The sequence below is a fragment of the Drosophila santomea genome, unplaced genomic scaffold (genome assembly GCF_016746245.2).
Source record: "Drosophila santomea strain STO CAGO 1482 unplaced genomic scaffold, Prin_Dsan_1.1 Segkk101_quiver_pilon_scaf, whole genome shotgun sequence".
Lineage (NCBI taxonomy): Eukaryota > Metazoa > Arthropoda > Insecta > Diptera > Drosophilidae > Drosophila > Drosophila santomea.
The window spans coordinates 201,376-215,890 of record NW_025318933.1 but is presented as its reverse complement, the minus strand read 5'-3'; the positions used below and the strand labels follow the sequence as shown (position 1 = coordinate 215,890).

General features: G+C 41.8%; 1 protein-coding gene across 2 annotated transcripts in view; it reads right to left on the bottom strand.

Annotated features, from left to right (window-relative positions):
• Positions 1-14,515, bottom strand: part of LOC120457476 (GILT-like protein 1) — an 88,835-nt gene that overhangs the window by 46,212 nt on the left and 28,108 nt on the right. The window contains exon 3 of one of the 2 annotated variants that reach the window (XM_039645028.1): positions 1,808-2,147. The exons of the other annotated variant lie outside the window; for it this stretch is intronic. Coding sequence (XP_039500962.1) covers positions 1,902-2,147 — 246 coding nt within the window. The 3' untranslated portion in view covers positions 1,808-1,901. Of the gene's footprint in view, positions 1-1,807; positions 2,148-14,515 lie in introns of those variants that run through there. 2 annotated transcript variants of the gene reach the window in all.

The following is a 14,515-nucleotide window of genomic DNA, read 5'->3' as shown; positions in this document are numbered from 1 at the left end:
TCCGCCGGATTTCCATTGAGGAAATGGACCTCCACCAAAAAGAAGTTTTAGAGGCCGTTCAGAGCAACCATCTATTAAATACTGATTTTCTCGAGATCGATGCAGAAAGCACTGCCTAAACCCTCGGTATTCGCTGGAAGACAACCTCCGACGAATTCTTCTTCGTTCCGCCAGAGTTGGCTATTGAAACGTCCTTCACAAAACGCCAAGTCCTGTCCCAAATTGCCAAATTGGTTGACCCTGCAGGCTGGTTAGCGCCGTTTATCGTTCGAGCTAAAATTTTCATGCAGGAGATTTGGCTACAGGAGCTTGGGTGGGACGAAAACAATCCAAATGAGCTTTTTCAACGATGCCTTAATTTTCTTCAAAGTTATTCGTTTTTAGAGCAGATACGCATTCCACGCTGGCTCTCGTTTCACCCAGATTTCTAGGTCGAGCATCAGGGCTTTTGCGATGCATCGCAAAATGCTTAGGGGGCGGCGTAGAGGTGGGCAGCACCATTATGGTGCAACTCCTGACCGCGAAGACCCGGGTAGCACCAGTCAAAACGGTTTCGCTCCCAAGACTGGAGCTGTGCGGAGCGTTATTGCTTTCCGAAATGGCTGCAGCCATCATTCCACAGATACCTACGATCAATTCCGGACTTCACTGCTGGACGGACTAAGCAAGCCAGCGTACCAGTGGAGCACATTTCTAGCCAATAGGGTGACGAAGATGGCCCAGGCCACAAAAACAGAGAATTGGTCTCATGTTCAATCTGAGTATAATCCAGCAGACCTGGCAAGTAGAGGAGTTTCCCTCCAAGATAGCCGATAGCCAGTTATGGTGGCACGGACCGACTTGGTTGCAAAATCCACGCAACCAATGGCCAACTCAGGTCGACAACGCTCCGGTGACCGACCTGGAGAAGCGTGCTCTGAAAGTCCATCTTGAAAACGCTCCTTCTGAAGAGTTGTTGGCACGTTTTTCCAAGCTTGAGAAAGCTCAACGGGTCCTTGCTTATGTTCATCGCTTCATACAGCGGTGTAGGAAGCAGACATCTCCATCTGATGTGCATTTGCTGGCCACTGAAATCGCCGCCGCCGAGCGGTTCCTAATTTCGAACACAGCGCAGAGAATTCCCTGTGGAATATCACTGCCTAAGTGAAAAGCGTCCAGTGCCAAGTTTCAGTTCATTCCTAAGCATCCATCAGCAGTTCCGTGTGCGATGGAAAGAAGAGTACCTCAAATAACTCCATAAGCGCACTAAGGCAGGCCCCGACTAAAAATCTTCGCATCGATGACATGGTCGTCATCAAGTATGACAACTTACCCTCTAATTAGTGGCGGCTCGGCAGAATTGAGTCTGTCTTTCCAGGAGCCGACGGAAACGTCCGTGTAGTAAATATCCGTACTGCACGTGGAGTTGTTAAACGTCCAGTGGCAAATGTTTTGGTTTTGCCGACGGAGTCTTCCAAATCTCCACAATAAATAGGCGCGCCTCTCGTCCTTAATTGTAGTTCACTAGCACTAATCATCCATTCTTATTCATTTCGTTTTCGATCTCCTTTCGCCATTCAACTACCGGCAGCTGCCTGTCGTAGGATGGCTATGTTGCAACCCCAGTGATTGAAAGGGGTGTTCGGACTGTCACACGATCTCCGCTCTTCACCACCGAGTAATGTTACTCTCCCGGTGGCAGCTCAAATTGAAGTCTCCGCTGCGCTCGGGATAGCCTAGCTAATTAGAATAAGCTTTAGTGTAAAACTGACTTTCGCAGAATAAACATACGCCCGGTCGCACCCGCGCATTTACGAAAAGTCAAGTGTTCGCTTTTTTTCGAGTGTTTCTATTTCAGCCCAAAAGGAAAATTCCAGGACAGCAACCCCCATCTCACCCAGCAAGAAGTATAAGTTTAGTTTTTAATTTTTGCATACATCTTTAACTTCTTCTGAATCTCCAGCTGCTTTACAGACTTCAGAAAGTAAGTCTTTTAATATTGATTCTTGCCTTCCTTGGGACCCATCTATTGTGATTGTTGGAATAAATGTAGCAGGAGGCCTTAGTAAATGAGTTGCTTCTCCTATCGCTTTAAGTAAATCCGTACCACGTTTACTTTCGAAACAACTTTGGATGACGGTAACGTTAAAATTGTTTTGTTTTGCGCACTGAAAGAAATAAAAATGTATATTGAATATAAGTTCTCAAAAAGATTTACTTAAAGTGTTCTTATAATACCACCTAAAATAAAGCTAGTTTTCTTTTATATTTTGTTTTTATTTATTGAATAGAAATCTTAACGATAAAAAATTTTCTAAACAGTTGATTCCTTAAGTTCGGTAATTGCTTTAATGACTGGTGGAATATTAAAGTTTCTTTGGATGTTTTCATTCCGAACGTACCACGGTGCCCCAGTGATGGTTTTCAGAATCTTTGATTGTGCTCGCTGTATGATGTCAACATTGCTATTGTTGGCGTTGCCCAAAGCTGTGACCTATGGGTCCAGATAGGTTTCAATACAGAATTATAGAGAAAGACCTTGTGGTCTAGGCTGAGTGGATAGCCAGCGTTGATAAGGCAGTGTAAGTTTTTGGCTTTAAAATTAATTTTTTTGGCTTCAATGTGGCTGAGCCATGTGAGTCTTCTGTCAATGTGTACTCCTAGGTACTATACTTAATCTGCTTTCGGGAGTAGTGTTGTTCATCAAAAGTTGTTAGCAATCTTGTCTGTTTAGCGTATACGTCACGTGCTTGCTTTTCTGCTCGTTTACTTTAGTTCGCCGTCAGAAAGACACTTCTCAATGTCTGAGATTCAATGCCAGCTGTTCTGTAGCTTGGATTGGGGGCCTTAACGGCTCAGTACAGCTGTATTGTCGGCAAACCTGGATTCCGTTAAGCGACTATTTGTAGGAATTTTTGTAGTTTTTGCGATAAAAAACTATCGAACCATACCCAGCTGCCAATCAGCAAATTATGCACCCAAAAATTTTTAGAAGTTATTTTATTAACAAAACTTAGATTTTTTTTATAGTTTCCTATTCAACAACTGATTTTTAGTTAATAGTCCTGTATAAATTTCTTAATCTGGAGACCATATTTTACAGATCTGTAATCCTATTAATAGTTACTTTGTTATGCAAAAATTTGAACTCACAATCTAATTCTTGCAAAAGGATTACGTAGAGTTTGTGGCAATGCGCATTACATTTTACTACATAGATACACAGAGCCAGATAATATTTAAGCTATCAACCCAAGAGATTCTTGCCCTCTATTAATAAATGCATACTCTGCTGACAGGAGCGATCTAAGCTACATCGATGCTCCCGTTTTTTAAATTTATATTTGCTTTTATTTTACACCTTTAGCTATATCTTTCCAGTTCATAATAATTATACCCCTTACTCGTAGAGTTAAATGGTATACTAGATTCGTTGAAAAGTATGCAACAGGCAAAAGGAAGCGTTTCCGACCATATAAAGTATATATATTCTCGATCGGGATCAATAGCCGATTTGATCTGGCCCTGTCGAGATCTCAGAAACTACAAAGACTAGAAAGATGAGATTAAACATACAGACTCCAGAGACATAGACGCACCACAAGTTTGTTGACCCATGTTTCCACGCGCACTCTAACGCCCACAAACCGCCCAAAACTGCCATGCCTACATTTTGAAAAAGGTTTTGAATTTTTTTTTTTTTTTTATTTATTATGTAATTTTTCGTCGATTAGCCAAGAAACTTTTTGCCACGCTCACCCTAACGCCTATATCTTCCTATCTTCTTTTCTAGCTTTTCTAATTGCCCATTATAACAGCTTTTATGTTAACTAACATTCAAAAAGCGCAGATATAAATATTAACAAATTTGACCAAATGGGTTTTGACCCACGCTGCTTTACGACGCTGACCATCTTCCATCGATGTGGCAATCTGACGTAATTTCTTTAATTTCACCAATTCGATTGCAGGCAAAGGATATTAATGTGGCCGATTGTTGGCGATTCTAAAGAAAGAGTTGCTCTATAAGTGCGAAGTTGGCTCTCTGCCTGTGAAGACCCTAATGATTTTTGGTAGAGATGTGCTAACAAATGTGCTCCACAAAGTTATAGTTTTGACATAAATAGCTTCTTGGTGGGAGCAACCCTGGCGATGTAAAACTTGGTTAGCCCATCTGATCCGAGTGTGCGAGCGTAGATGCAACATCTATACGCTATGATAAAGGCGTCACAGAAGTCGTGTATCTAAAAAGTGCGTGTTGGCTGAAGTTATAGGATGTAGTGGTTTATCATTTTTGTATGAAGTAAAAAATTTGAAGTCTAGTGTAAGTTAGTTTGGGGCGCAGGCGGGAGAAGAAAGCTCCCTCTCGCCCTTTGCGAATTCGCCCCGACTTCTCCAACCTTCGTTAAGCTAGGCTTTAAGTATGATCATGTGAAAATATAAGTTACGAGGAAAATTGAAACCGCACACGTATTCTTTTGAGTGAATTATTTTTACCACCATTTCAATAAACAAATTTCATGGCGCTTCCCGGGTGTGAGCAACTTCTATAATTTGTATTTTCTTTAAAATACACATACATATTAAACCGCTTTTGGACGCAACATTAATTTATTGTTATTGTAATTATTACTGCAATCACTGTCGACCCCGGCCCTCTGGTTGAAACTCGCATTAATAGTTGGGAAGTTAAGACAAGCTTGCGCACTTACAGCCTTGCCTTATATACCAACAGCTGCAGCGGTGAACTTTTCGCTTGTGCACCGGCACTTACATAATGGTTGTGTGGCCCTCTTTCGTTTGTCCGCGGAACGCAAAGTGACGCGCCACCCTTTATTCGCCGGGTATATTCATTCGGTGTCATTTTGCACCCACTATTAATATTGATAGTGCGTGACTTCAATATCAAGTTAAATAATTTTTCTTGTTGGTTTTCTTTTAGAAAAAATGTAATACGTTTCAAACAATAAATTAATAATTTATTAAATTAAAAACAACCTATTTTTTGGTTTAATATTTTTGTTATTCTGCTGTTTTTGCCGTTTTGTGGGCGAGGCAAAAAGTTTTTTGGCAAATCAGAAGAAATTTAGAATACTAATAATATGAATAATAGTTTAACATTGCCTAGACTTCCGAAAATATATCGCAGCAGTCCTCCTCCTCCTCCTTGAGAAACCTTATCGAGTCGGTTTCGTTAATTTCTGGTTCTCTGTCGGTAGAAGGGGATACAAAAATTTAGAATGCAATGTTAATTAATTTGGTATTGAATAGAGTCGACCCAGTGTCCAAACATAAAATGGGAGAACAGCTTGATGAGACTTTGAGACTTTGCCGCTTTGGTCCGATTTTGAAAAAATGTTTAATCGACGGTGTCAGCATTTATCAGCTGAAAAATCGACAAAGCCAAAGCAAGACAAATTATTGTCAAGCAAGCCACATAATCGTAGCTTATTTTCGTCGTCCTTCTTCAACAAACTTGCAGCTATTGCTATGAAGCAGATCATTTCCTGCAAAACTGTAGGCTTGTCAAGTTTGTCAAGTCTGCCTCCTAATGTATCAATTGTCTGTAAAAGGCCGCACTGTTTCAAAATGCAAAGGCCAAAAGGGTCGAGCTTGCGAACGCTCACACCACATTCTTCTACATGGATACACAGTGCCTGAGAACCGTTTAGCGTTGCCACACCACCAAAAAACATTTCTTCTCCTTTTATCCAAGATCAGCCTTCTTTATCACATGTTATGCATGACAAGTTCTCGGACAGAGTGACGTTGGCTACGTCAATTGAAGGCGTCCGCACGGTGAATACGTTTTAGCTCGAGCTTTGCTTGACTCTGGGTTACAGATGCGTAGAGACTTACTTGGTGTTGGCGAGTGCAATTCTGAAGTCTAGAAAAAGGTATACACAGTGGTGAAGTCGAGAATAAATGGTAGTGAGTAGTTTCAGTTGTAGTGAAGAACCGTTAGAGTCGATTGACAGCACACTACAGAATTTTCGCCACTAATGGAAACGCCTAATCCAAAGAAAATTCGGTGGCCGGAGCACAAGTAGGTAGTACTTACATCGTCTCAGGGGCCTTAACTAACATCCTGATGGCGGGGCCGACTATTCAAGAAGGTTGTAATCCCTGACTTCCGATGTAAAAAATATGTATCGTCAAGTGATGGTTCCTTAAGCGGGTAGGAAGTTTGAACTCATAGTATGGAGGATAGACCACTTAAACTCATCTGCATCTGAGAGCAGAGTTGGGCAGAGAGTTGGGTCGATACCTATCTCGGATTCAGAGTCAACTAAGGCATTAGGAATTCTCAGCAGCCTAGCAAACATGGGTTCATTGACGGACCAAGACACATCGGACGAGGAGGGAGCCGCTACTACCGTTTTGGAGATGCCCACAGCAGATGTCCGTGAGGCTTCTGCAAATAACCTCCACCACAGTAGGCAGCTTACTGCTCCGCTGCTTTCAACTCCATCTGGCTGAAGATGCAGTCGACATAGTCCTGATCCAGGAACCTTGGATAGTGGGTGGAAAGGTTTCAGGATTAGGGACTAAAGAATATAAGCTTCTAACAGCTCCCAGAGAAGGTAAAGTAAGGCCTGCATTTTAGCCAAATGCAGGAAATGAGGAGGCCCGCCTACAAGAAAGCCCTTGCAAACTACAAAATGGCCATCAGGAAAGCAAAGCTATCCTCGTGGCATGCCTTCTGCTCAGAAACTGAAAATACTACTGAAGCAGCCAGACTTAGAAAAATCCTCTCCCAATCGGCCACAACCTTAGGCTACCTAAAAAGGGCAGACGGCTCCTGGACCAGCACGAGTGAGGAATCTCTAGAGATACTTCTAGACACTCACTTCCCAGGAAACAGTAAAAACGCTCTCACCTTCCAACAAACAAACGCCACACTGGCAATTATCGAACTATGCATAGACCCAAAGGTCCTCCATTGGACCATACACAGTTTTAAAAAATACAAATCTGCAGGTCCAGACAACATCATACCCGCACAAATCCAACATGCGGGAAATATAGCCATAAACTGGCTTCTAGACACTTTAAAAAGTTCCCTACTTCTTGGACACCTACAGCAATCCCAAATTGTCTTCATCCCCAAAGCAGGGAAACCATCACACACGACCTCCAAGGATTTCAGACCAATTTGCCTACAGGCTACAGTAGCGGCAATCAAGCTTAGAGATACCAAACAGTGGAACCCACAAGAAGCGGGTCACTCATGTATCCTAATACACATTCAAATAGTCCCCTCCAGGACAGACTACTGCACTCCAACGGAGTACATACAAACACCGTTCAACACAATTATCCCAGAGAAGGACGAGTGGAACTCACAGACACCTGGCCCCAGAATGCTATATGCTTCTATACGGATGGGTCAAAACTACAGAACAGATTAGGAGGAGGAGTTTACTCCGAACACTAGGCCTACGCATCTCGTTTTGACTCTCCGATCATTGCAGCGTCTTCCAAGCTAATGTAGCAGCAATAAGGGGGGCCCTAAAACATTTGAAAGCACTAAACCCGAAAAGCTCACACGTAAACATTTTCAGTGATAGCCAAGCAGCTATCAAATCAATTGGCTCAATCTCAAGCCACTCAAAAACAGTATTGAATTTCCGCTCATCTTTACACGAAATGACACAACAATTCGTAATCAGCCTTATATGGGTACCCGGACACAGGGACATAGAAGGCACTACCGCGCCACTCGTACAGAGATGGTGGGCATGAGTATGCCTTTAGCCACATGTAAACTACTACTTAGGGAAAACCTAAACCAAAACAAAAAGACTGTTCACACTATAAACTAATGCGTACACTTATTTGTTATTTTTCAGAGTCTTGATGCGCGTTTGAAGATTTTTCAGTTCATTAGTGTTGTTGACAATCAAGTGCTTCAGCGGGACCACGTTCCATGTCTCCTTGTCATCTATAATTCGTAAACTGGGGAAGATAGACATTTCAGACGCTGTCGAAATTACTTTTCGAGGAGTAATTATTGTTGTATCCCCTAATATTGCTGTGCATCCTGCAAGTAGTTGCATAATGCCCTGATTGGGCAGTCTTATAACTTGATGCTGTTCGTTGCATCTAATATTAGCTTTTGTATTCCGAAACAGTCTAAATAGCAACGGTTGGATCCACTTATCTCTTTGATGAACGAATTGCTTGGAATTCCATCATTTCGCACGAGTGTGCCTTGCTTGGTTTCAATGGAGATATTTCGCAAGAGTGATCATCCGCGATTTTCCATGCCCAATTACTTTCGCAAAGCCATGTTGTGGAATCCTCTTGTCTGCATTGGTTAATTTCCATTTCAGACATTAGGTGATATGCGTTTATGTCTGTATTGAACGCAAAATATTTAGAATTCAATTTCGGAATAAGCTTTGTTCCGTTTGTCCACAGTGGTATTGAGATTACTTCAAAGAGATCCGTTTCCTGATTGTTGTATATCGGCAATTTTGCTTCAATAAATAGGACATTATCCTTCAACATAGCTTGTGCCTTCATCAGTTTATAGATCAGTGGTAATTGTATAACTGAATTTCCACCCGGTAGCATTTGTTTTCGTCCTAATTTTTGCTTAACTTTTTCGAGCTTCGAGCATTTTGTTAGGCGCAATTAGTGTAGGATGAATTCTTCCTTCACTAATGTCCGTTACCATTGAGATCGCTGTTGCTTGTAGGCTTTCTGCCTCTTCAATCCAGTTTCGCACTTGATTTGATAACATAAGGAATTTAATTGACTCCTTATATACCATAAAGTGCTCCTTCATGGTTTCTGCAATAATATTGACTTGTTGGGTCAGTTTTCCCAAATTCCGGTTTTTATGAACGTTTGCATATTTTCCTGTATTCTATTTGCATTTCGATATCAAAGAACAGTATAAACCTTTTCTTTCGGTTGCCGTAGTATTTTGTCTGTTTCTTTTATGTTGTCAATTTTTGTCCGTATTATCGTGCCGAAGAAATCGCAGTAGTCCTTCCGTTTTTTTGCAAACCAGGCGGGATTTTTTCAGGAAGTCCTCTGATTGTTTTTTGACATCAAAATAGGCTTGCATGTCATAATAAAACAATAATTGCCAACTGGATGTAGCGACTTCAATTTAACCAATTTTGTTCACCATAACTGCAGCTTTTGCTTCGATGTCGTAAATTTTCCCAAGTTCTTTGGGAATTTCTTCCGAATTTCTTGTCGCAGGTGTAGCTTGCAACATCAATAAACAGCATAGCACAGTAGCTATGCTTCCAGTGCCATTCCTTTTGCCTTTGGAATTTGCTGCCTAAGCTTCTTGTCCTTGCGTAGCTGCATTGACTCCGTTATAGATGGCGTTGCAGCTCCAGCTGGTTTTGCTTCGCTAACAGGAAGTTGACAGATCATGTTTAGCGATCTTTTTACTTCCCCATCGCTTGTTTTAACCGTGACTACCCGGATTTTATCATCTTGTCCTTTAGTCGTACTAATGATTCTTCCCATTGGCCATGTTGCAGGGTGAGTGTTCTCATGTTTTATAAGAACCAGCTGTCCCTCCTTCAGATTTGGCTTTACTGGCGCCATTTAATTAGAATATCGAATATATCCTTTTGAATCTTAGGACCAGCTATAATAACGTCATTTAGGCTTAGTCCATTTGTCGTCTTTGCGGATGCGTCAAAAACTACTCGTAGCTTCGTAGTTAAGCTTCCAGGCCTGATGATTGCTTGATGGGTAAATAGTATTTAGCTTGACCCGTTGTCTTTACAGATTCCATATGTCCCATCTTAAGGTATTCTTTCATGAATTCGTTGTATGCAGACCCGTTCTTTGGGTTTCTTTGAAACTTCTCTTCCATTTGCATAAGCCTTGCCATTGCCTGTTTGCGAGAGTCCCCCAGCTTTGCCTCTTGGTGGAATGGAATTGAAACCACAAATCTGCCTTCCTCGTTGATGACAGTTGTTTCTTGGAATTTTCTTTCGGCATTCTGCATTGTCTGTAATCGTCTCATCGGCTTCATCTTCCAATTCCTTTAGATTTATTGTTGTAGTGACACTTATAAGTTTTTGCTTTGCTGCTCGAGTTATATTCCGGACACAATCCATCCAAATTTGGTTTTTTGTCCCAAGATTCTGAGCCCTTCTTTGCTGGGAAGGGCTCTATGGAGTGTTGGTAAAACCAATGCTTCCGTTGATGCTTTGAAGCTGCTTGGAATATTTGGTTTGATCGTCAGGTGGACACTATTTTTTGATAATTGAGTAGTCTGGGAGATACCTTCGACCTCTATAGTACTCCTTACTCTGGGAATCCTTAATATTTATGCTGCTTCCTCTGAAATCAGCGTATTCTGGATTCACCGTCAATAGCGCCCTCAACTCGTTGTAACCTCCAGCTTTGTTTTTCACTAAAACAACAGCTGTAGCCAATAGTGTGTCTTGGCCTTGCTTAAGGCTATTGCTGTTGATACTGCGTTTTGTGTCTTCATGAAGAAGGCTGTTGTGTCTTTTGGAGCATCGATTGCATGTAATTTCCTTTCTGCAGTCGATAGCATTATGCTTTCCAAAGCATCTAAAGCACATGCTGTTCTTTTGAACGAATTTTTTTCTTTTTTCGATTGATTGTGTTCTGAATTTGAGACACTTTATCATATCGTGGCCATCCTTAGAGCAAAAGGCACACGATCTAACTTGCACTTTCCTTGTAGCAAGCTGAGCGGTATTTTTGGTAATGGCGTTTACTGAGTTGTATTGTTGCTCAATAAACTCCAGTACATCTTGTAAGGACTGTATGGCTCTAGCCTTTTTTACATGCTGTTCATACAGCTGCAAGGCTTCTGGCGAAAATTTCCGCAGCAGAATTTCTGCTAAAATAACGTCAGCAGAGCTTCCTATTTTTCCTTTTTGCTTTATGATGAATATGCTCTCGGTCGCAGTATCCAAAAACTTCCCTAATTTTTCTCATCATGGGCAGCAAGCACTCCAGTTCCATTAATTTGTTGAAGTGTTGGGAGAATATTTTTCTGCTATTCTCATAGCGTTTGCAGATAAGCTCCCACGCTGCTGCATAGCTAGCCGCTGATCCCGTTATCAAATGGCTAACCACCATGTGAGCTTCTCCTTTTAAGCAGGCTCTTAAATATTCCAGCTTCCTTGTGTTGCTGAGATCGTTCCTGCTGTCTATTAGTTCAGAGAACAGCTCGTAAAATGTGGCCATTTCTTCGCATTTCCATTGAACGTTGGTAGGTCCACTTTTGGGAGTTCTGGCAGGTCGTAGTTGGAACTTTTGAACTGTTCCAACTTCCTCTGAAGTACCATCTCTAGTGCGGCAACATCAGATTGCAGAATGTCTGCCTCATCTTGATCAAAGGCAGTTCTGTCATACTTGTTTTCAAGCAGTTTCAGTGTATCCGTCACGTTGGACCAATGACTTTTCATCATTGCCAGCTGCTTGACTAGTTCAATCTCACTTGAACTATCTAGTGTTTCGTATATTAGGCTTATCTGTTGCCTCACCCTGTCCGCTTTCTGTCCACCAGTTGAACCAGATTATCAACTGGACTCGAGCTCCGAGCTGATGCGGAATCAGATAATTTGATCCACTTGGTATATTTATCTCTTCAAGTGTTTCTACCTTTAATTGCGACTCCTTGTAGGCCTTGACAGCATCCATAGTTTTAATAAATATTTTATATTTATATATCACAGCTGTGAGTCGAGGCACAGGTAGGTCAACTGGGCGACCAATCAAAAAATCCTCCAACGGATCACGCCAAAGATACAAGCAGAAAGAACAAGTCACAGTGATTGTTTTCCCAGATGTTGTCGGAAAGATCTGTGAAATTTATGCAAGACCAAGGAGCTGTGAGCCAGCTGATCAGCCAAGGAAAAGCAAGAACACAATGTTTCACCTTATAGTCCTAGTACTTTAAGGCGTGGTTTCTTCTTCTGTGTTTCTTACCACTGGTGGGGGAAAACAACAGAATTTCTCGAAGGACCAAAATGTTCACACTATAAACTAATGCGTACACTTAATGAGTTCAATTCGGGTGTTTATATCTAACTGACTCGCTACTGCGAGGGCATCGCCTTTTATTCATTCCTACATAGGTTCTTATCATCTAATTATATAATGCAGCGCTTGTAAGACCCTGCAGTCTGCGTTGGTCAATGCAGCTGAGATTTATCTTAAATCTATGTTTGTGGTTATGACCGCGCTAATCACCTCCCACGTGATCATATCTCTTGACTTTTCGGCAATAGACCACTGCGATCGTACTTATCTGTAGTCGCCATTTATGTTGTCCCGTGCCATGTTTATTGCAGCCCATAAATACGAGGGTCGTTTGATAAGTCCGTGACTTTTTGTATTTGCCGCGCACCTGCTCTAAATACAACACTGCTCCTGTCAGCAGTTATCGATTAACAGCTGACTGTAAAATTTTGAGAAAGCTGCGTTTTTTGGTTTGCGTTTTATAGGCATTGAAAGCAGACGATCTCGTGAATTTTAACGAAAATGGAAAAAAGTGAATTTCGTGTGCTAATTAAGCATTATTTTTTGCGTAAAAAATCCATCACCGAAACCAAGGAAGACTTGATAAATATTATGGGGACTCTGCACCATCAATTTCAATGGTTAAGAAATGGTTTACTGAGTTCCGTTGTGGTCGTACCAGTACAAGTGATGCCGAACGTTCAGGTCGCCCAAAAGAGGTCGTCATGCCAGAAATCGTCGACAAAATCCATGGAATGATATTGGATGATCGGAGAATGAAAGTGCGTGAGGTAGCTGAGGCTGTAGGCATCTCAACTGAACGGGTACATCACATTTTACATGAATATTTGGACATGAAAAGCTTTCCGCGCGATGGGTGCCGCGATTGCTCACACACGACCATAAGCGCAACCGTGTGACCATTTCAAAGGAGTGTTTGGCGATGTTCAACCGCAATCCAAACGAATTTTTGCGCCGTTTCGTTACCGTAGACGAAACATGGATCCACCACACCACACCGGAGACCAAAGAACAATCAAGACAGTGGGTTTCTCCGGGTGAACGTGCACCAAAGAAGGCCAAGGTGGGTCTGTCGGCCAACAAGGTCATGGCCACAGTTTTTTGGGATGCACAAGGTATCATTCACATCGATTACCTTGAAAAGGGTTAAAACGATCACCGGCGAATATTATTCAGAGCTTTTGGACAGATTCGATATTGATTTGAAGCAGAAACGACCGCATTTGGCGAAAAAAAAGTGCTGTTCCATCAGGACAATGCACGGGTGCACACGTGTGTAGTCAGCATGGCAAAATTTCATAAATTGGGCTACGAACTGCTACCCCATCCAGCATATTCTCCAGATTTAGCCGCCTGTGACTATTTTTTGTTTCCAAACATTTTTTTTTTTTTTTTTTTTTTTTTTGCTTTTTTATTATTTATTGAATCTTCTCTTTGTGTTAAGAGACTAACAATAAGTGTTCAAATCTTAATCTAACTTAATTAACTTTCACTTAGTGATAGTTTTTCATTAATGCCCTAATAAGTTTATTGCTGGGCTGGGAGGTCGTTGCGGTGCAGCCGGCTTTGACTGCATACTCGGATTAGTTTTCTTGCGAGGGGATTTGTATGGGTGGTCAGCTTTTCGTTATACTTCGTTTTTTTCTCAGCTATTACTTCGATTACTAATTTGATTTTTAGGTCTCTGTGTATGTTTTCGTTCCGAAGGTACCACGGCGCTGTGCTCGCTGAATAATGTCTATGTTACTTCTGGATGCGTTGCCCCACAGCTCGGAGCCATAAGTCCAGATAGGTTTTAAGACGGAGTTGTATAGAAGAGCTTTGAACTCCAGACTAAGTGGAGAGCGAGCATTTATGAGCCAGTGGAGGTTCCTTGCTTTAAGTTTAAGATGTGTCGATTTGGCTTCTATATGTTTGCGCCAAGTGAGCCGCCTGTCCAGATGAACACCCAGATATGTTACCTCGTCGGCTTGTGGAATGCATATGTTATTCAAGACCAGTGGTGGGCATGTTTGTTTGTTTAAGGTAAAGGTAACATGCTTGCATTTTTGAACATTTATTGAAATTCTCCAGTCGGCAAGCCATCGTTCTACAGATGTTAAGTGTCGGGATAGGAGTGCCGTGGCTTTTATTGGGCATTTGGAGCGACTGAGTATCGCGGTATCATCAGCGAACGTGGAGGTTGTTAGATTGTAGTCTATGGGGAAATCCGCCGTATACAGGGTGTATAAGATTGGACCCAGTACACTGCCTTGCGGCACTCCAGCTTCGATTGCGCAATCGCGTGAAGTGCTTGTATCGCATCTTATTGCAAACACTCTGTTATATAGGTATGACTTCAGTAGCTTATGTGTGTTTTGGGGCAACAGCTTGATTATTTTAAACAAAAGTCCATCGAGCCACACTCTGTCAAATGCCTGCGCGACGTCTAGAAAAATGGCTGTGCAGTATTCTCGATGTTCAAAAGCAGTACGAATTTCTGACGTGATTCGATTGACCTGTTCGATGGTTCCATGTTTTTCTCTAAAGCCAA